The sequence below is a fragment of the Engystomops pustulosus genome, chromosome 3 (genome assembly GCF_040894005.1).
Source record: "Engystomops pustulosus chromosome 3, aEngPut4.maternal, whole genome shotgun sequence".
NCBI lineage: Eukaryota > Metazoa > Chordata > Amphibia > Anura > Leptodactylidae > Engystomops > Engystomops pustulosus.
The window spans coordinates 148876042-148902506 of NC_092413.1; the positions used below are offsets into that span (position 1 = coordinate 148876042).

The 26465-nt window shown below is 38.9% G+C and overlaps 1 protein-coding gene across 1 annotated transcript in view; it reads right to left on the minus strand.

Moving 5' to 3' along the window:
- Positions 1-2539: 2539 nt before the first annotated feature.
- Positions 2540-26465, minus strand: part of MASP1 (MBL associated serine protease 1) — a 74351-nt gene continuing 50425 nt past the window's right edge. Inside the window, exons 11-16 of the mRNA XM_072142531.1 lie at positions 11998-12138; positions 10969-11079; positions 8265-8450; positions 8053-8120; positions 7251-7350; positions 2540-2739 (exon numbers count right to left, since the gene is read on the minus strand). Coding sequence (XP_071998632.1) covers positions 2555-2739; positions 7251-7350; positions 8053-8120; positions 8265-8450; positions 10969-11079; positions 11998-12138 — 791 coding nt within the window. The 3' untranslated portion in view covers positions 2540-2554. The remainder of the gene's footprint in view (positions 2740-7250; positions 7351-8052; positions 8121-8264; positions 8451-10968; positions 11080-11997; positions 12139-26465) is intronic.

The window sequence follows — 26465 nt, forward strand, 5'->3', positions numbered from 1 at the left end:
CTGCCATATATAAACATTTCTTCAATTATATGTAATTAAAAAAATGTTTCTGTGTGAATTTCTCATAAATTTTGTCATATGGTCCCTTAGAAACAAGACTTACTCCTTGGATACGGCCACCTCTGATGGAGGGATTGCACAAAGAAACAAAATGTTTTTGTACATAAAATGTCCTGGAGTTACTGCATGTCCCACAGCCGTCCTGTGGTAGTGATCACTGAATCCAGGAGGTCAGTCAGGACTCAATAGCGCATGTCTGGCCACCACTGCCAGAGTGTGGGGTGGTCGTATCCGAGGAAGCTTTCTCGTTTCTAAGGGACCATATGACTATATTTATGAGAAATTATCTTCACACAGGAACATTTTTTAAATAACATCCAATTAAAGAAATGTTTACACATGTCAATTTAATTTAATTAAATGTGAATGCCTAGATAGGAATATCCCTTTAAGTATAGTCCCAGGGTAAGTATAGTTATCAGCTGTAAGGTGTCTGTAATGAAGTTTCCATTACAGCACAACATTTTGAAAATCCAATTGTCACTGGGACAAAGATTTTTTTTGTCTGGATTTACAATTATAAAATATACAGTACATACAAATTCAACTTAAGAACAAACCTATGCAACCTATCTTGTACATAAGCTGGGGACTACCCGTATAGTAGTATTGTATGTATGTGTTTGGGAGCACATGAGCAGTGTTGGCTGCACTGCCCAGACTGCCATGATTGGGCCTGATGGTCAAAGTGAGGCGGAGTGGGGGGCCTAGAAAAAGAGAGGCAAGGTAAAGCAGGGCAGTTGGGTGGTGACCAGAGTGTAAAAGGGATATAACAGAACTGGTAAAGTTGAGACCTGGGGCACAAGTTTAAACTTAGAGCATTAGTAAGGATGTAGCTATGGGGGTACAGGGTAGCTACAGTTACTGGACCCTGATGCCTGAAAGGGTACAAAGGCTGCTCTACCATATAAGAAACTACCACTTTTATTAATGGCTTTGCTACGGATTATGCAGTGACGGCCATCTTGGTGATAACTCCTCAAACTTTAGAGAGGCCATAAAATTTTGTGAATCATAAAATCAAACTAATAAAGCTCCATTTTGTGACTAAAGACATTGAGTTTTGTTACATTCATTTAATTATGGCATCATTTTGTATCAGACTTTCATGTTCCCGGAATACCCCTTTAAGTTAGAACCAAAAGGAACGAAACCTTGTTGACTATTTTTACTACAGTGAGTCAAACCAGTCCAGTGTTCTTAAACCAAGAATTTAACCTGCAATTCATACTTTAAGGGAGTCTTACAGCAGTTTTGACCATACAAATCTGCAGAAAGTATATGTAGACATATTGAGGCTTATTTTTGCTGGACAATTTGTAGCTTTGCATGGCACCATTGTGGAGCATATGGAACTTAATGATTACATTTTCTTATCTTATTATTGTTAAAAATGTGAAATAACAGCAATATTGTTATTGTCTTTTTACATGATAAATTTTGCAGTGTTCACTGTGTGGCTTAAATTGCAAGATTTATTTGTTATATTGGTCATTACAATTACAGTAATGCCAAATATCAATATTTAGTTTTAGTTTTATAAGATTTGCATTTCGATTTACATATATAGCCTTTTTAGAGGTGGATCCACAAACTTCTGTTCTGATCATGTGAACACTGCTGTATTGCAGTGTGTGTAATACACGGACAGTCAGTTTTTTAGACCCCCTCATGTAAATGGAGGGCCTAGTAGTAGGAAGTGCTACATGACAGACCCGCAGCAATGTCCCCAGGTTTCATATTAACTATTGGCACCTTGCAATCGCATCACAGGATACAAATCATGTATTCAGGATAGGATCTCCGTCTGATCTGGATTGTTAGATCAGGTATTTGGCTGTCACAAGCTGTCTGGTCAGCCCTGGAGACCTGTGCAACTCTAACTTAGGGCTGCCATAGAAACCAATAGCAGCCTAGCCTAAGGTTCCTTAGTAAGGAATGTAGTATGGAATTAATAAACCAGGAATGTAGCTGGACTTGAAGAGCTGGTAGACAAACCTGTGAGAGAACTCTTCCCTGAACATAGAACAGTCCTCCCCTCTGCTCTGACACTGTTTGCAGATTTGTTTGGTCTAAAAGCTGGTAGACTCCCTTTAATGCAAGTTTGTTGTGTTGTAGAAGCCTAAAAGTCCCTATTGTTGTAAACCAACTCAGACAGACTTTCCTAGGGCCAGTAGATAGTGTCTGCAGTGCTGAAGTCCAGGGCAACCTTTTAAAGCGTGTTTATCAAAGTCTTATATTATGAAGTCATCTACAAAAGTTTCCCTGTCAACAACTTTCTCTATTTTAATGATACTGTGGTTAACTTATATCTGCCAACCTTCGAGATGGGACCTAACAGAGACTTTACAAAATGATTCTCTATGTGCTAATTGTATGTCTGTTTGATAGGTCTGTATAAAAATTCAGAGACCTGAAACCACCTTGACGGCATATATAATACAATGACAAGTAACCATTATACAACACATTTACTGGATATCATATATGTGCTTTATTGTTCTGCATTCTTTTTAATAAAATCAACATTCTTGTAAACATTGGAATACACTCCATATTTATCACTCTCCCCACAACCCACTCCCCATGACACAATTCCTGCCAGGTACCAGCTGTTTGTCTCAGGACTGAGTGTAACCATTGGACCTCCAGAATCACCGGAACAGGCATCTCTCCCTCCTAAAAGGTAAAATACACATAAAAATTCTTAGGATGAGAAACAAGAACACATCATACAATAGCTCCCTGTATGAGAAACAAAATCGGTTTCAGAGCATAGTAATGAATGTAAAAAATTAAGTCAAATGCTAAGCATCGGATATTTCTTAGCCTTTGAACTCCTTGTACTTTCTCCAGTGTTACATGTTATCATAGAAGATGACATTGGGGAATTCAGATTTAGAGTGACTACAAAAGAAATGAGAATTGACCAAAACCATCAGATCCTTCTTAATATACATAAATACTCAGAATACTCTGTGAGTGCTGTGCAGAGATTAGAGAAAGCATCAGGTCCGCTGCCATTATTTGTCCTGGCGATGAAACATGTGATTCTAAGATACTACTGATGAGTTTGTCAGAAACCAAAAACTGTCACTGTAAAAGTGTTCACCTGTAACTGGGGCTGCACTGAAAAGTGACTTTCAACAAAAACTTGTATGGACGCTTTTTCTGACCTTTTGAGGGACAGAAAATAAAAGTAGAAAAATAACTGAATAAATTTAATGAAAAATACATTACACAGGCTCTCCCCACTAAATAACGGCAAACACTTAAAAAATGTACGTTACCACTATATTTAGGCTAGGAAAAATGGCTAAAATGTAAAAAGCACATTCTTTTACAACATTTTAGCAGTTTTAAAGCCTAAAATCTTTTTAGAACTTAAAATCATGATCATAAATATAATTCAAGAAGAATTGCACATTTCATAAAAAAGCCTCCACATTTAAGTCACTAGCCCAAAAAATAAAAATGTTATAGCTAGAGATGAGCGAGCACTAAAATGCTCGAGTGCTCGTTATTCGAGACAAACTTTTCCAGATGCTCGAGTGCTCGTCTCGAATAACGAGCCCCATTGAAGTCAATGGGAGACTCGAGCATTTTTCAAAGGGACCATGGTTCGGGAATAAAATGTGTTATTTAATTGAAAAAGAATGTCTTCTGATAAGTTAGCAGATGTATGCAAACATCTGCAATCTATTCTTCACTGTTCCGCGCGTATATTATCTCCCGACAAGTTAGCAGATGTGAAGAACAGTGAAGAATAGAATAAAAACAGTGAACACAGTGAACACAGGATCATTTAAGTGAAAAACACAGCGAAGAATAGATTGCAGATGTTCGGCACATCTGCTTACTTGTCGGGAGATACGCTGTCCCGGGATACGCTGCTCTTCTTCCACTGAAGTCTCCCCGATGTCTCCGTGCTGCTCCCCGTGTCTCCGTGCTGTTGCCCGATGTCTCCGTGCCGCTGCCCGATGTCTCCGTGCCACTGCCCGATGTCTCCGTGCCCCGATGTCTCAGTGCCGCTCCCCGATGTCTCCTTGCCGCTCCCCGATGTCTCAGTGCCCCGATGTCTCCGTGCCCCAATGTCTCCGTGCCCCAATGTCTCCGTGCCGCTCCGTGCCGCTGCCCGATGTCTCTGTGCCGCTGCCCGATGTCTCCGTGCCGCTCCCCGATGTCTCCGTGCCCCGATGTCTCCGTGCCGCTCCCCGATGTCTCCGTGCCGCTCCGTGCCGCTGCCCGATGTCTCCGTGCTGCCGCTGCCCGATGTCTCCGTGCTGCCGCTGCCCCATGTCTCAGTGCTGCTCCCCGGTGTCTCTGTGCTGCTCCCCGGTGTCTCTCTGCTGCTCCCCGTTGTCTCTGTCCTGCTCACCGTGTTCTTCAATGTGTTCTTCACACATATATATTGTTCTTCACATACTATTTTGTTCGCACCGTTCCGCGCGTATCTTCCGACAAGTAAGCAGATGTGCCGAACATCTGTAATCTATTCTTCACTGTTTTTCACTGTGTTTTTCACTTAAATGATCCTGTGTTCACTGTGTTCACTGTTTTTATTCTATTCTTCATTGTTCTTCACTGTGTTTTTTTAATTAAATGCTCGATCTCGAGCAGGGGAAATACTCGTCCGAGCAACGAGCCGCTTCGAGTACCTTAATACTCGAACGAGCATCAAGCTCGGACGAGTATACTCGCTCATCTCTAGTTATAGCCATTAACAGAAATTGACAAATTTCTTCTGGCTCTGAAAATTCAAATGACTGTGAACCTGAATTGGTTAAAGCAGGGTCCACACATCTCTTATCTAGCCATATGAATTATCTGACAGTCACATGTGCTTTTTTATTCAGTTCTAATTCAGCTTTTTTTATATACTGCAGTTATATTGAACCTTTTGCAGTTATTTTATACAGAACAATGTAGAAAACATAATTGAATTGTTCACTGTAATGAAACAGCAAATCTACCAGATTATGTGACACTGTTTGCCTGAGCCTTTCCTTGAGTGGTAGCTGTTTTGTGTTTCCAGCCCAGCATATTGTCTTCTCTACCCTTAGCCCTTCCCTAGTTTCCCCTGTCTTTCCCTTTTTTCCCCCCATTTAACCGGTTAAGGACCGGGTCCTTTCCCGTTTTTTCATTTTTCACTCCCCACCTTCAAAAATCTATAACTTTTTTATTTTTACACGTAAAAAGCTATGTGACAGCTTATTTTTTGCGTAACAAATTGCACTTCATAGTGATCACATTGAATATTCCATGCCATGTACTGGGAAGCGGGAAAAAAATTCCAAATGCAGTGAAAATGGTAAAAAAACGCATTTGTGTCGTATTCTTGTGGGCTTGGATATTACGGCTTTCACTTCATGCCACAAATGATGCATCTAATTTATTCTTTGGGTCAATACGATTACAGGGATACCAAATTTGTATAGGTTTTATAATGTTTACATACATTTACAAAAATTAAAACCTCATGTACAAAACTTTTTTTTTTATTTTGCCGTCTTCTTGTGCTTATAACTTTTTCATACTTTGTTGTATGGAGTTGAGGGGGGTGTCATCTTTTGCGACTTTTGATGATGTTTTCAGTTATATTATTTTTAGGACTGTACAACCTTTTTATAGAATTTAAAAATTTTTTTTTAATGGCAAAAAAGTGCAAGTTTTGACTTTGGACGCGATTTTCCGTAACGAGGTGAAACGCAGTGAAAAACCGTTATCACATTTTGATAGATTGGGCATTTTCAGACACGGCGATACCTAATGTGTTTATGATTTTTACTGTTTATTTATATTTATATCAGTTCTAGGGAAAGGGGGGTGATTTGAATTTTTAGGTTTTTTTATTATAATTTTTTTTTTACTTTTTTTTTATTTTTATTTTTACTATTTTTCAGACTCCCTAGGGTACTTTAACCCTAGGTTGTCTGATCGATCCTACCATATACTGCCATACTACAGTATGGCAGTATATGGGGATTTTACTCCTCATACATTACAATGTGCTGATAGCACATTGTAATGAATGGGTTAACCTGAAGTAGCTTCGGGTCTTTGTGAGACCCGAAGCTACCATGGTGACGGATTGCCGCTCCCCGATGCCGACATCGGGAGCGACGATCCTCGGAAAGATGGCGGCGCCTATGCGCCGCCATCTGTTTGAAGCCGCCGACAGCGATCAGCAAGAAAACACCCGCAATCGGTGCCGGCACCGATTGCGGGTGTTACCGGTAAGCCTTTGCTGCAATATGCAGCAGAGACTTACCGGCTATGGAGAGGGCTCGGCCCGCGAGCGCTCTCCATGCCTCGGAACGCGACCGCCGCCGTGAATACACGGCAGGCGGTCGCGAACCGGTTAAGCTCCTTCTCTTTACTTTTACCCTACTCTTCTTTATTCTTCTCCTCTCAGCTCTTTGCCGCTTTTTAGTGCAATCATTTCATGAGAATTGGTTGGCTGGTCCGGCATCATGTGTTATGAACACATTAATATGTAACATCTAAGACTCTATACTTGGTTACACTTTCACTCTTATTCATTATCCATTCACATTTACTATTATTGGGTCCTGTGTGTCCTACTGCTATTATGATGTATACTGTCATTGTTGACAAAATTGTTTTACATTGCTTTTTGAACTGTATGCATGGACTCTTCAACTCAATTAAGCGTATTGAATATGAGGCCATGGGCCCAAGCTTTCTAAGGGGCCCACGGCTACCCAAACTACACAACAAATTTTATACTAAGAAGGGCCTTCACCCATGAAATCCTCTTACATTTGTTCCTGCTCTCAATGCACATGCACACAAGAGCCAAGAAGGTCCTCCAAAGGTCTTGAAACCACAGATTGAAAGCTGGAAGAAAGGACACATCCCCCATTCCCCAAGAAGCCTGATTCTGGTACTATTTATAGAGAGGGAATTCCAGACTTGTAGGGGTAGAATATTCATTTATTATATATAAATGCATAAATGCATTTGGAACCAGGAGAACGTCCCTCAATAACCTCCGCCTTCCTGCAGACCTACCTACCACCTTAACCAACATATAACAGTGTCCATCAAGAACAAAGCACATGTGTGAATATGTTGTTAGGCAGAAACTGAAAGACAACAGTGAATTTAGCCCAATTGCTTTTATCATTACATATATGTTTCATAGTAAATGGCTCAGTTTATCTTACCTTGCTTAAAACCTGCACATATCATGTCTTCTGTAAGCACTCGGCCTATTTTTTTGAAGCCAACTTTACATTCATCATCTGCCACTACTGGAATCTCGATCTGAAGAAAATTATTATAAATTTCCACAATTTAGTACTCCTAAATCTCTGCGAATTATCTGTGCACGTCTATTAGTATTATATTGATAAAGTTTTCCCTACTTCCCTACCAGTTATTAACAGTATGTCGCTATATGTATCAGTCTATGTTTTGCTCATAATCAGTGCACCATAACTATCCTGTTTTCCATTGCATTGAAAGGAGTCCAGAATTATGTGTCAATAAGTAAGTGGTTCTGGGAAGTGTCATTGGAAATTCTGAGCAGATTGTTGGGTCTTAGTATTATGTGTGATTTTGGGTTAGTTGAAAGATATGCACCTCAAACACATTTTGAAATATTCACATTTCTGACCATGGAGATGAATTTAGAATAAAGCTAAAGACGACTGTGTATCTGTAATTGAATGGCTGCATAGTTCTCTGTGTTTAGGTAAATGAATTCAGAAAGCTGAGAGCTGAGGAAGACTGTGAGAAAGGAGAGATTCCTTGAGCAGGGATTGTCTCCGCAATGCGTGGTCCCGCCAATGTGCAACATAGAGTGTTTGGTGCTCCAAGCCCATTCATCTCTATATTTATACTATGTAATAAACTCTACTGTCATGTAATATTAGGAAATGTTTCTAGTACGTTGGGATGTGGTAGAATCCATTTAATAGCATTTTATTTGTTTTGCATATTGTATAACAAAGAAAAATGATATACCTCCATGAGAGCCTCAGGTTGTCTTTGCAAGAACTGTTTGCCCCATCCACTCACCACTACATATTCATCTGAAAGTCAGGATGCAGAATTTAGGACACTATGTTTTTGATGCTTGTATACACTAATGAATAATGTTTCAGCAAGTTAATTTATCATACATTTATACAGCCATTATGTCGATCAGAATGTTGGTTGTGGGGAAGTTACTGTACCTGCCTGAACTTGCATTTCTGGCAAGCAAACTGGCATCACATAATCATTGAGTGATGCTTTACTCGATAGCTCCAGAAGGGCAAGATCATTCTGAAAAGTACTGCTGTTGTATTTTGGATGCAGAATTAAGTTCTTGGCCTGAAGGACTTGTTCGGTGTCATCAGTCTTCCAAGTCTTGTGTTTTCCTGGCAAAATAAAATTAATATACGTTTAGTTTGGTGTTCTGTCCTAGCTTAAATCAATTTTTAGGTACTGTGCCCTGCCTCCTACTGATCTGTTAATGTTTTTTTTTTTTTTTTTGGCTGGGACAGATGCCTAGGTAGGATAGTATAACTGCTGCAGTTCCCACAGCTGGTCACTACACAGAGAACTAAACTTGACTTTTGGCTCTGATAAACCTTTAATAAAGGGGCCCCTTAATCTGGTAGTTGAGCAAACATAAAATACTGGTCTCCATACCACTGTGGAAAGTGGGACAGAAAATTGTCAGAAAATTTACATTCCATAAAGCTCATCCCCCAACCTCTACCACTAGTGTACAAGAACAGCATCATAGCCTCCTGTAATGGTCACCACATAGTATAATGACCCCCTCTTTAAAATGCCACCGGTCTTTCGATCCACACTATGTATAACACCACATTCCTGTGGTCCCCACTTCAAATATTTCATTATGTTCCCTTACAAATAATCTTGACCCCATTTTGTAACCCAACGTTAATGCCTATAAAGTCTATAAAGAAGCTCCTCAATTTACATAGATACGGACTGCATTTGTGTATTTTCTATTCTCTGCATATTGTGTGAATATTTGACATAAATGAATTTCTGTGCATCTATTAATGATGCTGTATATATTATCCACAGCATCTGAGGAAGGTCTTTTTGACCAAAATGTCATGTATATGTATTAAAGTGGATTGGTACAAGGATAAAAGCATTAATTTTCAAAATTGGATTGAGTGCCATCTTGCATATGCTTACTTGCATGCGGGGTTGGCACCCTATTTTGGCACCATCAAATATTGAAACAGGAGTGCAGTGGAATTTCTACAAGAACTGTACAAAGGAGCCTGCCTAATGATAAATTACCCCCAATGTCTCTGTTATATAGGAACCTGTGACTGCAGGTCTTTCAACAGTCCCCCCTACATTTTTTGCCATACCACTGATGTGGAAAAAAACATGTTGTCTCCCAACTGTTGAAAGTTTTTAAAGAGCCCTGACCTCGGTACATTTCCCTGTACTGCAGGGAGCAGACCCTATGTAGTAGAGACATTAGATGAGATACTGTCTCGTAAAGATAGAGATTAGATAGCCAGTTCAGTAATCTTTAGGCTACATTCACACTACAGTATGGGGGACGTATATACGGCCGACGTATATGCGGCCTATATACGTCCCCCATACACTTCTATGGGCTCACGGCCCTGTACGGGAGCGGTACGGTGCAGCACACGTGCGGCACCGTACTGCTCCGTGGCCCCGGGAAAGATGGGACATTTCCTATCTTTCCCCGTATTACGGCGCCGTGCGCCATTACTTTCTATGGAGAGCTGTGCTCACCTCCTCCTCCTCTCCCCGCGCTGCCGTGTGCCCGCCGTGCTACTGTGCGGCGGGCTCACGGCAGTGTGAATTTAGCCTTAGAGATACAGAGGTAACAGATATATGGCTAATCCTACCTAAGGATAGGAATCTACATAGCACAGAGAGATTAAACCTTAGTGTCACAATACTGCCACCTAGTGGCACATACAAGATACAAGTCATGTAAAGGAAAACACTGTAGATTAGCCTTGTGTTGTCACTGTGCCAGCCTCTAAAAATACATATAAGAAATAACTGAAAACAGTCTCTAACAAGCTATAGAGGTAAAATATTGTACACACAACCCTGTAACCCTGTGGTTTTTAATTATTTTAAAATTTTGAGTGCAAATGGATTTTTTAAGCAAATTAAATTTGCTGGCAGGGAGCCAGGTTCTTCTAAAAGTGTGTGGAACCACTAATTTTAATTATAAATACAGATTTAGAATTAGTATTAGACTATGGGAATCTGTCATTAGGTAAACATGTGAAATCCTCAATTACACAATACTCACCAAAAACTATGAATGATTTTATTTTAGTACAGACAATAAGTCAGGGTATAATAAATACTAAACAAAAAATATAAGAGTGAAACTCGGTCCTTACACATTTCATCACAACATAGTTAAAAATATAATTAATTTTATTTACAAATAATCTAAAAGACCATTACAACATTAGAATACAATACAAAGTAAATGGTTCCCAAATGTCCATTTAATACCTCTGCATATCACAAAATATTTAGTCTTTATAGTTTCATTGGGCATCTCAATATGTACAAACTGCTACAATTTCACAGTAAAGTGCCAGTGCCAGTACAGATATATAGCAACTTGACTTATAGTCTTGTAAAGTTCCAGTACAAAGAAATTGCCCACAAAGATAATTACAGAACATACAGCAAGTTGAGTACTTAGGTTCCCAAAAAATTATTATTTCTAGATTATCTTACCCATAGTGTATGATCATTAAGTGAATGCAGGTATATATACCCCTATAATAAATGCAACATAATGTTTATTCAAAGTTACTTACTATGTTCTGTATATAGATTTATTCTCAAAATGATATTACCAAATCCTTCACAAATGTGATTCTAATATCCACTCACCAAGTATTATGTTGAAAGAAGATGGAGTTATAAGGTCTTCTTGTGAAAGCACTGTATTTTCCTCCAGCTCATGGTGAAGGCAGTGAGCAGCTGTTGCAATCCATCTATCACCTACATTATGCAAAAATTGTAAATAATTCACATTATTTACAGGCAGCATAAGTGATAATATTTACATGTAAGGAACATTACATTGTGTGTCGCTTTGCTTCCTGCAGCTGTTAAACCATTGTTAAAACTTAGATTTGTGCTAAATCTATTCAAAGTTTAAGTCAGAATTTTATCAAAAAGTTGTGCAAAAAGTTCACTGCTTACACCTCAATAGGTAGCATGCTGTCAAATCTATTCTGAGCTCTTGCTCCACTAAAACATTACTAAACTTATAATGCTTTGTATATTCCTAAATCAGCAGTGAAGCTGATAAAAGTATAAACTTTGTACTATATTTTAAGAAAAACTCATCTTTGTCTTGTCTCTCCCTTCACTCTTCCTCAGTAGCAAACATAGTGGGGGTCATTTATTATGGCCTTTCAAACAGAAAACCGGCGCAGTTTTTTCTCCCCCTCTGCGCCTCTTGCACCTGAACTTATGAAGTGTTGGCACCTCAATATAGGTGTTATCCGACACTCTTGACTTGTTCTATTTTTCGACTCAGAATTTTGGCTCTGTTTGGGAATCTACCAGTTTTCTCGTGCTTCTGTTTTTCTGCCACGTTTTTGGTGCATTTTGTGGTGCAAAAAGAGAGCAGCTTTACAGATGGTAATGTATGCAACATATACGTCACAAAACATAGACATATAAAGAAACATACATGTTTTTGTCAGTTTTTGTCATCTAGGTTGCAGCATACGTCTAACGGATGCCAAAAACTAGATGTGAACTCAGCCTTAGCTGTAGTTAAACTGCTTAATTCGGAAAGGAATTCTAAAAATAAAATTCTATAAAAAGTGTAAATTCATCTTAAATGCATTGAAGGCAAGCATTTGTTTAATTTTTTTGTAGCAATTTCTGATGTGCAGATTTTCTTACCAATCAGAGATCCACCACAGAATGGTCTATGGTTAGGAATATCGTAAAGCATGGCAATCCAGGGAGAGATTCCTTTCTGTGCTGTACTTCCACGTGAAATCCTTGCAAGTTTGGATCTGGAAAACTTTGGTTTCCCACACACTAAAGGAAAGATGAACAATGAATGGTTCTTGTTTATGACAATTTTTATGGTCACAGTAGTATCAAGCTATATTTACATCAGCACTGGCCAATGTTACTGTTTTCCATTATAGAAACAGAACGGGGACACTGTCAAAAGGCAAGGGGGCACTCTCTGCATCTGGATAAAACATGGTTTCATCACCAGAGGTGACAGGGTTTTAAACTGTCAATCTGTGGAATAGCCGAGCTCAGGCACTGGTCACAGTAGGGACAGCAGAGAGTTAACAGTTATATTATATAGAATTGTTTCCCCTAAATCTCTTCCTCATCCAGTCCCTTCCCTTCCTTGGTAACTTGATGGAAACGTGTCATTTTTCAATCATATAAATTATGTATGTGACTATGTAATGATAAAACTGCTATCATATCCAAAGCTGATTCTTCTGTTATTAGTTTCCATTGCTCTCCTACTTATTTGGAGGTAATACTGATACAAATTAAAGCTCTTCCATTTAGTATTTTTCAACATATTTCACCATATAATGGTCAGGGGACTTTTAGTGTAGTGATGTGGAAAAGGTTTTTATCAGCATACCACAGGCCACATCACAGACAGTGGCAATTTCAAGGTATTCCGTGAGCTAAAATGATTGTTGATCGATTGACCAATCATATGTTCTCTGCTACAGAATGAATTGAACATGAAGAAAGTAGTTCTACTTTCAATGGAGTGGCCAAGCTGAGTCACTGCACCTCAGCTATACTACAAATTAAAGAAAATAACCAGTCAAAGCTGATTCATTGAATGATATCTTGTGCAGGGCCTGAAGGGAGGAGCACGACTCTAGGTTCTAGGAATGTTCTAAGAATACAATGCAAATGAGTCATGTTCCTCCCTTCAGGCCCTGCACCATGCATTATTCAATGCATTAGCTTTGACTGAAATGTTACTTTAAGGAAGGACAGGAACACTGTGCTGTAGCCATACAATCTGCTGAACCTTTTCCACAAAATACAGTAATTAATAAAATTATCCATGATCCTGTCATTCGGTATATTGTTGACACGTAGGTCAGAAGAACTGAGGATATCTAACTAAATGTGATTTTTTTTTCTCTCTTTTTATCAATGTGAATGGCAATGCTGGATAGCTTAAAGTACATTGAAATCTGTAATTGGCCCACTATTTGTAAGCTGTAACCTATTAGATGTACAGTGTTAGTTAGTAATATGGTTTATAGCTACTTAAAGAAAACCCTTCAGGCAAATTAACCTCCAAAACTTAATATATATTCATAGACTGGCATTAGAAAGCATTGCCTATATCCCTTCATTGTCCCGCTACATGTCTGTAAACTTAAGCAATGAGGTCCTAAAATTGCATGCAAATGATCTGAAATTGGTCCAATGAATCATTATCATATTTAGCTGTCCAGCTTATTCATGAGTGGGAGTCACAGCCTCCCCCAGTACTTGACTGACAGTCTGTAAAATGAAGTGAGGTGTTATGGTGTAATGTCTCCGCCATGTGCTTCCTGGTACTGGCGGCCACACCCCCTGCAGCCTGTGTGTATGAGATACTCCTATACACATGACTGATAGCCAGTATAATGATGTGAGGTATAATGGTGTAATGGCTCCTCCATGTGCTTCCTGGTTCTGACTGCTATGCCCACTACAACCTCTGTGTTAGTGTGAGATCCTCCTCTACACATGACTGACAGCCTTTATAATGATGTGACACTCCTGGTGCTGGCTCCTCCATGTGCTTCCTGGTTCTGGCTGCTATGCCCACTGCAACCTCTGTCTGTGACACAGATACAACTGCTCCAGGATGCAGCCATGTGTATAGCAGAACATACCAGGTACTTGTGTAGCTGATGTCTGTGTCTCACACATATGTATAGCAGAACATGTCAGATTCATGTGTAGCTGATGTCTGTGTATCACACATACGTGTAGCAGAACACAGCATGTCAGCAGATAAAGCACAAGTACTAGCAAAGCTTTACTATACATGTGACATGTGACCAGCCTCATTTACATAATAAAGAAAATATGACATTACAATGATTAATGTATGAAATGACTAGATAAAGGCTGGGCTGGGATCCTTGTGAGCTGCTCCAACAGGTAGTAGTGACAGGACTAGTGACATAGACCTGATGACAGTTGACCTTTAACTATGGTCATCGCTTTTCTGGGGGATATAACATTGGCAGTGTTTTTAGTACAGGTACTTCTTTAGATAAGATAGTTCTTTTTCTTTAACTACAAAGTTCAGATACACAGATTTTTCAAACATTGCTGGAAGCTACGAAACTTATTGTGCTATTGATCTGATCAATAGCCATGTCACGGTCTAAGCATATTATTTTGTTTGGCAATACTTAGATAACCCTATTAGTCAATATCAGTACCCGAAGGCAATAGATTTGTAACCTAAGTACACTAATAGAAAGTCAATTTTATAATTTTGAAACATTTCTCTGATCACATTTGCATATTTCTAGCTAATGCCTAAAGCAATTCTCACATCTAATGAATGATTTAATGACCTATGCTACCCTGTTCTAGTACTTACATATTGTAATAATGAGATTTTTCTTCTATAGACTCTTGTCTCCTTTCAACAGAAATGTATCTGTTCACTGGGGGTCCAACCACTGTGACCTTCATTGGGTCAGAGAATGGAGGTCTACTGTACAAGTGTCCTTGAGGGACCAATTTGAATGATCGGTTCCACTTTAATAACTTTTAAGGACTAGAAAACTCACATCAGTCCCCTTTAGAATTTCTAGCAATCTTTATTACTATTGTACATTTTTGATAGAATGTAACTAAAAACTTCACTTTAAACAGGATCCTATTCTGATGTAAGGTATAATGGTATAATGTCTCATCCATGTGCTTTCTGGTGCTGGCGGCCACCACGCCCCCTGCAGCCTGTGTATAAGAGATACTCCTATACACATGACTGACAGCCTAATGATATAATGATATAATGATGTGAAGTACAATGGCTCCTACATGTGCTTCCTGGTGCTGGTGGAACACTTAAAAAGACCTCTAGTGGAAACATAACTACATCTGCTTAAAACATGCCTACATCTTAAATGTTAGGTTTTCTTGGTTTTCTTTTCTCTCTGTTTTGTTAGCAATAAGACAGAATTGGTGCAGAATAGTGCAGAAAAATTTGCAACCAGATCACGACTTCTATAGAGGTTTATGGCACGTGGTCACAGTGCAGTGGTCACACACAGTGGGCATTTATTATCGACTTTCAAATGGAAAACTGGGCAAAATTTTTTTTCCCCTTGCTGTGCCTTATGGGCCTTATTTATGAAGTATCAACACCACAATATTGGTGTTTTTCCAACTCTTACGCCCTGTTCAATTTTGGGGGCTAAATTGTGGCGCCAAATGTATGATATTCTCCTCTCCTAGCTACAATAAGTCAGGGGAAAACCTCTTCTTAGCTGCTTTAAAGTTAGACCAGTAGAAACATGGACCTCTAAAAGTGAAGATAAATATTCCATCGCAGTACAAACATTCCCAATAATAATGAGATCAGAAAAATATATATATATTCTCATATCACAAATGTCCTTGTATCTGAGGAGGTCTGCCACCCCACACGCCTGTTTGCGTCTTCCTGAAGGGGTATTGGTAAATCAAATCCATTATTTAGTTTATATGTAATCTCTGATATGGCATCTGACATCAGTTCCCCTTGATGCTTCGAGCTCTCCGACCCCTCCACCACCCCGGATCCCGCCACCTCCATTGCAGAGGCAATGCGCATGCTACTCGGACACGCTTCACGGGAGGGAGGATCCAAAGCCACGGACCCAAACCTGATGCCTGTTTGTGAATCTGACACTTTTCAGGCACTTCTATTTTTCTGACTCGTTTTTGGCGCAATTTTTGGTGCATAATTAGAGCAGCTAAAAACTAGTCTAGGGAGTTCTATTTCACCTACATGATTGGGGAGACAGTTCTAAACCTTTTTGTTCTCGTGACAAATCATTAATTCCTTGTGCCACAAACTTACATCCCACTGAAAATTATAGCACACTTCCAGGCACCACTCACACCCACATTAATAAATGCCTCACGGCCCCGATGAGTACACAGTGCATAAGGGCTAAGACAGGCATCCTACACCATTTCTACCAACTGGGAAAGTGCTATGATTTCCCTGTTCACCTACTTTTTCCATACCATAAATGTAGAGTTAATGAAGCTAAACTAGGAGCTTCTCATGCATAACTGTGAAATGAACCTGTCTTATTATTAAAATAACTGTGTATCCCCTCATGCCTGTGTTGATAGAAGTATAGCTCTCCATAGACTAAATGATAGAAAGCTTGTCACTTCATGCAGATTCACACTGTTATGCAACCATCCCAATGAGATATATAGAGATGGAAGCAGCAAAGGAGCAAATGAGAGACTGACAAATATAATAGAATAATAAAATACTTTAGATGTTGGTTAACTGTCCCTTTAAGATTGTTAAAAGCATGTATTTCACTTTTCAGAAGCCTGATAATAACCACTTGGTGTAAGCTCCTATTTCTTTATTTTTATTCTTATAATAATAAGTCTAATACTAATATACAAGTACCACAGTTATTTTCCATTCTGTTTTCCCTCTACACAATATTCTGCATATTGTCCACTAGATGTCAGTGCAGTAACTGTTATTTGTATTTTCAAACTATTCAGTTGGATTTCACAGACATTAGTGAAGACGTTAAAATTTGGGTACAGTATATTCATCAACATTTTGTGCCATATGATTCTTGTCATGATGAAAGGCTTTTCCCCCAAATAGGTATCTTAATCATACATTTTCAGTTTTAAATCAAATTAAAAGTAAGGTGGACAGTCATGTCATTGTAAACCCATTTCAAAATACACAGATTATTTCACTGAACAAGAATAGTAATCCTGCCTAAGGACCACATTTACATCCATGCACAGATATAAAAATTACATTATAGTTAAGGAATAATGAACACATAAATATCACAGTGAAGAGGTAAAGAACATGAAGGTATCATCATACAGGCATAATTAAAACAATGGTGTCAATAGCTATTGATTGCAGTTATGTCTTAGATGGTACAAGTATAATAAACTGTAATATACATTAATATAACAGATAATTTAAAGGACTAACAGTAACCAACAACCAGACCCCTGAATTTCTCTTCCGTCAAATAAAAAACCATATGACTTTGTTAACTTAAAGGAAATTTAGCATCAAATTACATCATGATAAACAAGGGGTACTTACTCATAGATCCAGGCTCTGTGACTGGGGTAATCATCTTATATTTGTTATCCATGGTTTCTTTTATTCTAAATTCAACTTTTAAAGCTATGCTAATGAGCTAGTAGGGCTCATGGGAAGGTTAACAGAGCTCCTCCTTGCTATGGATTCATAGACAGACAGTTACAATGTGCAAGGGAGTGCAGGGAGTGCTATGGCCTTCCCTTCCCTGTTCACTTCCTGGCAGCAGTGTGCACTGAGAACACAGTGGGAGGGGGGAAATGCTCGAACAGCCTGTGAAGTTGCAGCATGGAGGCAGGGCCGGTGCTATGGGTAGTATAAGCCCTCTCCATAGCCGGTAAGTCTTTGCTGCATTATTGCAGCAAAGGCTTACCGGTAACACCCTTACCGGTAGCACAGATCGCGGGTGTTGTCATGTCGATCACCGCCAACAATGGGCGCCGCCATCTTGCCACGGATCGTTGCTCCCCGATGACATTACCTGGAGCGGCGATCCATTGGCATGACAGCTTCGGGTCTCACGAAGGCCCGAAGCTATATCGTTTTAACCCATTCATTACAATGTGCTAATTGCACATTGTAATGAATGAGGAGGAAAATCCCTATATGCTACCATACTGCAGTATGGCAGTATATGATAGGATCGATCAGACAATCTAGGGTTAAAGTACCCTAGGGAGTCTGAAAAATAGTAAAAGTAAAAATTTAAAAAAGTTTTAAAAAAATTATAATAATAAAACCTAAAAATTCTAATTACCCCCCTTCCCCTAGAACTGATATAAATATTAATAAACAATAAAAATCATAAACACATTAGGTATCACCGCGTCTAAAAATGCCCGATCTATCAAAATATAATAACGGGTTTTCACTGCGTTTAACTCTGTAACGGAAAATAGCGCCCAAAGTCGAAAATTGCATTTTTTCGCCATTTTGAAAAATATAAAAAAACTAATAAAAAGTGATCAAAAGGTCATACAGTCCTAAAAATTATAGCAATTAAAATGCCATCTAAAGTCGCAAAAAATGACACCACCCACAGCTCCGTACACCAAAGTATGAAAAAGTTATTAGCGCCAGAAGATGACAAAATAAAAAAAATTTGTACAGGAGGTTTTAATTTTTGTAAATGTATGAAAACATTATAAAACCTATACAAATTTGTTACCCCCGTAATCGTACCGACCCAGAGAATAAAGTAGACATGTCATTTGCGGTGCATAGTGAAAACTGTAAAATCCAAGACCACAAGAAACGTCGCAAATGTGTTTTTTCACTATTTTCACTGCATTTGGAATTTTTTTTCCCGCTTCTCAGTACACGGCAGGGAATATTTAATGCCGTTACTATGAAGTGCAATTTGTTACGCAGAAAAAAAGCCATCACACAGCTCTTTATGTGGAAAAATAAAAAAGTTATAGATTTTTGAAGGTGATGAGCGAAAAATGAAAGAGAAAAAACTAAAAAAGGCCAAGTTGTTAAGGGGTTAATATTATTATTATAGATCCAGGCACTGTGATTGTGGTCATTTTTAAAATGATGCTACTGAGCCAAAAGGCCTTTGATGGCATAACCAAAGCCCCTCTGTTCTGCAAATTCAGAGGCTGTCACGTTGTGCAGGAGCACTACCCCCTCCCACCCTGTGCTTGGGAATTGTGCAGGGGGGTGTGGGAGACAGTGTAAAAGCCTGTGAAGCCAGAGCTTGGAGGGGCTCTAGTAACACAACCCAGAGCCCTTCTGACTCATTAGCATCATTTTAAAAGTTCATTTTAGAAGGAAGGAGGCCAGGTATGACATATATAACATGATCACAGTCACAGGGCCTGAATCTATGAGTGAGTTTGATTTTGATGGTAGATTTCCTTTAAGGTGGTTTGTATCAAGTATTTATCCAAAATCTCCTAGATATACTGTTATTCTACAATGTGTATATCAAAGGAGCCAGAAATATAATGTTGCTGCTTATTCAGGCAGGTGATGGTATTTTCTTAGCCTACTCTGTGCACTACTTGGATAGTGTTAATCTACTGGGAATTCATTTATAATTTCCAGTCTTGGAAAAACTGAACTGAAGAATGTGATCCTAACATTTGTCATTAAATTGTGGCTATGTTCTGTATTTCAACATGGTTTGTGAATGTCTACCAAACTTTTTCCTATTCTCTGCTGTCTCACTGTCTGGAAATAACCTGCCACACTTTCAGGCTTTTGGATGAAGACACAGTATAGCTCAACAATCCATCTATTGCTGAGTATCTGATTTCCAGTTTTCATAAAATAATATAAAGTTTGGAAACATATTAATTGTTAACTCCGTGCTGCAAACCATCATAATAGTAGGTCGGCACTGGATAAGGAGTGTATGGAGAGGGCTCTCAGGCTGGCACTGCTTGCAGGTGTTAAACTGTTACAGGCCGCCTGCAAAGCTGCAGACGGCATGTAACAGCCTTTGGAGCGTGGGCATTGCCATCTTGGCTGTGATCACTGTTCCCTGTGACATAATTGGCGAAGATCTATCCATCAACATGACAGCCTTGGGTCATTAAAAGACCCAAGGACTTGTCATTTCTGAAGATCTGTTACAATATGCCAGTGGCACAATGTGCAAAATCCCCTTATACTGCCATACAGACAAATCCCATCCTGGATAGTGCATAGCATGGCAGTATATGGTAGGATCGATCCAACTACCTAGGGATAAAATACCCTAGGGGGTCTGAAAAATAGTAAAAATAAACAGTAAAAATCATAAACACCTTAGATATATAAAAATGGTTATTCTTTGTGGTGAACCACATAACTGAATATAGCCCCCAAATGTCTGAAATGCCACTCATTTTTAATTTTGTAACTCATAAAAATTTAAATAAAAAGTGTATGTGCAGTCGTACAGTACCAGTCCTGGATTCACATGAACATATGCCTGCCTGGCTATAGTAGGCGTGTTGGAGAGGAGGAGGGGTGACCCTGTCTTACTGTCTGTCTCACCCTTCTCCTTAGAGATGCATGGCATACGGCTGTGCACAGAGGGGAAAGATAGGACATGTCCTATCTTTTCCCTGTGTACAGAGCAGTATGGTGCCATATCACTCCGTGCGGCCATTGCCGTACATACGTCCCCTATACGGTTGTGTGAATATGGCCTAAATATCAAAGTATGAAAAAGGTACAACCGTCAGAATATGGCAAAATAAAGAATTTTCTTTGTACAAAAGGTTTTCATTTTTAAAAACCTATATAAATATGACCCAAAGAAAAAAAAAGGGGGGGGGGGTATCATTTAGAGTGCAAAGTGAAAGCCGTAAAAACAGAGGCCACCAAAAAATGGTGCAAAAGTGTTTGTAAAGTTCACAGCATTTAGATTTTTTTCCCCGCTTTCCACTACACGGGATAGAAAATTAAATACCTCCACAAGGAAGTATCATTTGTTAAACAGAAAGAGTTCTCCTAAGGAGACTTTGCCAATAAAGTTGTGTAGAGACTTATGGCCATTGACGCTTCACTAGGGGATTCTGGGAAATTATCAGTGCTTCTAAAGGCCTGCAAGCATTCACAGGATAGAATGTTTGCAAACTTTTGCACAGAACTATGCCTGGCAGCACCTGGTGTAGTTATGTCCATCATTGTCCTACACTCTGAGGTCTAAGCCTTATGATGTATCCACCGTGGCAGTGGGGACGGGACTTTATTATACATCAATGCATGGAGTGCCAGTGTATGTTAAATTTCCCCCACAGTGTTTATATAAACTGGCGTTCGAAAAAATGATGTTTACAATGTAAACACACTCTAAAAAAAAAAAAGTGTAAATGCAGCCTAACAACACATTTGCATGGTGTTTAACTCCTACGTGCACATGGACATGATAGTACGTCCTTACAGGAAAATTACTTCCACCAAGACGTTCTTTCACGTCCTGCTTCTGGCACCAGCTCATGAACGCAGTCGGCACCAGAAGCAAAGGGTGTCAACTGTATATCATAGCTGACACTGCACTCTAACACGCGTGATCAGAGACACCTCCAATCGCAAGTGTTAACCCCTTAAAATGTTACACACTCCAAAATAAGACCGCTAAAAAGAACAACTCTAATTGGAAAAAATAAGCCCTAAACCAGAATTGTCAGCCAAAAAATAAAATAAAATAGATGGTAATGCTAAAATTTTATCCAAATTAGTTTTTTTTTCAGTAGAATTGGGAAAAAATAAAAAAGCCATATAAATGAAGTATTTCCATAATCATGGTGTCTCATAGAATAAAAATAATATTATTATTTTTATGGTATGGTGAACAGCTAAAAACAACCCAAAGTTGATGACTTTCTTTTTCTCCACCAACAGAGCTAAAAAAACTTCTCAATTGGTTATAGATACTCCTAAATTATGTACCAGAAAAGTGAAGCTCACCCAACAAAAATAAATAAACCCCTATATATCCACATAAATTATAGTCTGTACAATTTTATAATACAAATCTGCTGTGAATGGTGCTGCTTCCATTTCTATACCCTGCCGTGCGCCATACAGCAGGATACCACCATATCAGCAAACTCAGGAGAAACTGGGTATCAAACTTTGTGGAGCTTTTTGTCATTTAATCCATTGCAAATGTTTTCATTTTCCACCCAAGATAAATGTATTGTCCAAAAATATTACAATTTGTAGCCAGCACTTCCATTTTGTTCTAACCCCTATAAACACATAGGGGGTTAACAAAGTTCTTAAAAATGTTATTTCATACGTTGAGGGGTGTCTTTTCCATAATGGGGTAATTTACAAGTCTTGCCTCTAATGGTCAATTGAAATTTTGAAATTTGAGCAGGTACCTCTAAACACAGGTTTTATTTTTTTTTTACAAAAAAATTAAAAAATGTCACCCAAATTCTAAGCCTGAAAACATTCTAGTAAAATATGTGGAATCTTAAAAAACCATGCCAAGATAAAGCAGACATTGGGAAATGTAAATTAAATTATTTTGGGTGCTATGACATTGGATGACATTGGATTTGTGTTTACCTAAAATCAAAGGCCAGAGAGCCATTGACATAATTAGCGGACAATGGACCCAGTAGAGGCTTCTGTGATGTAGACATATGTAGACATGATATTGATCATATCAGAAAACTCTTAAGATATCTGAGATACAGTAAGCACACTGTATTAATTACATACTAAATGCATTTCTATGAGACTAATCCAGGTAAATATTTGTTAGAAAATGGTAAACATATCTATTATTTCACAATTTCAGATCCATAATGGGATTTATTTTAAATTAGAGAACAGAAGTGATAAAATATTAAAATTGATGCAAACCTAACTCGTTACATACAGGTAGTATCTGACATGATAAGTTACAGAAAATACAGTTGTCTGCTGTCATCATATGATTTTTCTTGTGGCTTGAAACCAATATCTAATACTTATGTAGTAACATATGCAAGTGTATTTATATTTCCATTGAAACTCAGTAGATCCAGTGGCTAATAACAAGTTTCGGCTATTTTTTATTGCAACACAGAATAGATAATACACATATAAGAAACGCAAAAAGATACAAAAATGTAGCATTGGTATAGGTATATTGCAATATAACAAACTCTTGGGTAATAACACAGTTTGGTATCTATGTTTCAAAATGCATTCGTTCTTTAAAGAAAAAAAATGTATTGAATGTCAGCAATGGAAATATGAAAACTGAACAAATAAGTCAATGGTGGTAGTTTATGCAGGACATCCCTAAGTTTAGAGTGATTGGAGAAGATTAGAAAAATGACAGTATTACCTATGGTAAATGGTTAATCTGGAAAAATCCATTAAAGGAAACCTACCACCACGGATCTACCATTTGAGGTAGAACCGTTGGCAGGTTCCTCTAATGTAAAATAGTATAGCCCTTTTTAGGGCTAATTCTTTCGTGGCCCAGAACTTTTATAAATTCTAATTATGCCAATATGCAAATTTCTACTCGGGCGTACAGTAGCCGTGGAGTAGCCAGAGCTGAGGCTACACGGCACGGCTACTCCAAGCCCCAGTAGCCTCTTGTGTACAGCTATGAGGAGCTGCACACACACGTCTGCAAAGCCGGGTTCTGTTTATGCGCAGTAGCTCCGGCTTCAGAGCCGAGACTGCTCAGCCAGCGGCCTGTGTACTGCGCATGCGCAGAACCCAGCTTCGCAGATGAGTGCACACAGCTCCTCGTAGTTGAGCGCTGAAGATGCATTGTTAGGCGCAAAGCAAGAGGCTACTGGGGTGTCGGAGTAGCTGCGCCATGTAGCCTCAGCCTCTATAGGAAATTTACATATTGGGGGAATTAAAATTTATAAAAGTTGTGGGCCACCAAAGAATTAGCCCTAAAAATGGCTATACTACTCTACATTAGAGGAGCCTTCCACCTGATCTACTTTAATAGCTAGATCCGTGGTGGTAGGTTTCCTTTAAGGTTCTCATATCTGGTTTACTGGAGTAAGCATGATACCAATCAGAGTCCAGCTTTCATTTTCCCACAGCTGTTTATAAAATTAAAGCTTTGCTCTGATAAGTCTTCCGATAAGTCTGCCCCAATCTGCCAATATTAATAGAAAATGTTTTCCAATAACAACTAGAAGCTTCAATAATCCTTAAAACAGTATTGAAAGTATAGAAGATTGAGAAAATGAATGAGCTTCTCCAGAGTTGTGTTATAAAAATGTTCAGTTAACATAATAAACAGTGAAAATAAATTATGCTTGCAGAACAATTTTCTTTGGGTACAGTACATTTTCGTTATTACAAAGTTTAGGTATTATATAATTAGGCTGACAGATTTTACAATTGGATAGATGAACATTATAAAACATAAGTACAATGCCGGTGTAACCTTTACTCACTTATAGGTTAGTGGAATTATGATAAAGTTTTTGAATTATAAGCCTGAGGGCTGCTAGAAATAAGTAAAGAAAAAAGTAAAGAAAATAAAAAATGATTCTATTCTTTATGGAATTTTTTTATGATAGAGGCATAGAGCTAGCAGTGGATAAAAACAAATCGTTTTATGGGGGAAATGTAGCTTTATTTTATCTTGCTTTTTCCTTTGTGCACATTTTGGATTTTTTGGCAATGTGTGTGTTTGTTGCCGTGTTCCTATTGTATCTTTGCAAGGCAAATGTTTTCTTTGTTTTGCACCTTCTTCACCTCCCAATTTTTGAGTAAATTATTGACTTTTTTAGGCGTAATACTATACCTCCCTAAGGCATAATCAGATTCCAGCACAGGGCAATATTTGCCTATGGAGCCTGCAATTGTCCCAAAAAAAGACAAACGCTAGTGTAAAATAAGAATTAATGTAAACACATGTATCAGAGGCAATCAGAGCCAAAGACAAATACCATCGAAAGAAAGATAAAAAAACAAGCACACAAGGAAAGCCGTAGACAAAAAACAAAAATACATGTGCCCCAATGTCTCATACTTTTTCTTCCATTTCAATCCATTCCTGGCTTTGGCACAATAAGCAACAGCAAATTCCACTCACCAAACTCTCTCCTTTCCAATCTATTCTTAATGCAGCAGTCAGGCTTGTCTTTCAGACCAAATGCTACACAGATGCCTCCAGTTTGTGCCAGTCACTGCACTGGTTGCCAGTCTCCTTTCGAATACAGTTTAAAATCATAACCCTCATCCACAAAGCTCTGCATTATGCTGCACCTGCAGTCTATCCCATGCTCTTCGATCTGCCAGTGGTCTTAGATCACAAGACTTCTCTAGAGCTGCTCCCATTCTGTGAAATGCTCTGCGCCAGACTATCAGACTAACACCCAACCTCCAAAGTTACAAACGTGCTCTTCAAACCCGTCTCTTTAGGCTGGCCTATCACATTTATTAACTGCATGAAGTTTTAACTCTCTCTACTAACCCATCCTGTGTCCTCCACCCATCTGTTATCCAGCAACCACCAGACACCAAGCTTCAGGCTTCTCTGCAGTCCCATTCACCGTTGTATATAATATGGCGACTGATGAGTGGGTCAAGTCACAGCACCTCTATTCTATTTACTTATGAAGAATGGCTTTTATATAAGCTTTTTACCTCTTGTGTCGCCCCATTCTTCCTCATACTGTAGACTGTAAGCTCTTGTGAGCAAGGAGCTCACTCCTTTTGTTCCACATGAATGTTTGTGCTCTGTCATGTTTTATTAAATTTGTATTTGACCCCTATGATTTGTAAAGCGCCACGGATTATGATGCTGCTATATAAATAAAGATTATTATTATTATTCTGTCAAAAAATGTCAACTGTAATTACAGGTTTCTACAAATTTTATGGAGGTCATTGCTGGTTTTACCTTAGAAATCATAAATGAAGACCAAGACACAATGGTAATCCATGAGTTTCTGGGTGCGGTCACACGTACACATGTGCATGGGGGTGTGCCACAGCCTGATGCATGCGATCGCTAAGCAGCGCCTGGTGTGAAACACCTGGTTACCGAACCCATGCATTTTCATATAAATGCATATGCAATTGGGCAGTGGCATGCCCCTGTGTGCTTTCATTCCGTTTCTAAACGGAGTCAATTCGCTACGTGTGACCACATGCTCCTTATATCTGTACTGTAAATGTGGCTGGAACCACACATGCAAATTATAGTGTAGACTTTAATGCACTTGTTAACATGGTTAAAGGGTTTGGCCACTTTTCAATAAATCTCTTCCATTAGACAGGTCTCAGCATGTATATGAACCTGTACCTTTGCCTCCTGTGACAGCTTCAGCCTACCCCTGCTCTCCACACGGTACCCTCTAAATCTCTACACACCTTCCTGTTTCTGACTCCTCCAGTCCGTCCAAATGGAAACCTCCAGTGTGTTTTTTCTTCTCTCAGTCTGTCTCACTGACAGACACAGGAAGGCAGTAGGATGAGTCATAATCTCCTTCTGCAGGTCCCTCCAATTTATCAGATATTATACATGTAAACAAAGATCCTACAGAGTGCACAGAGAGTCTGCACACAGCACTAAAGAAAGCATCAGGGATGATGAATTAATTGGTGAACATCAGGGAAT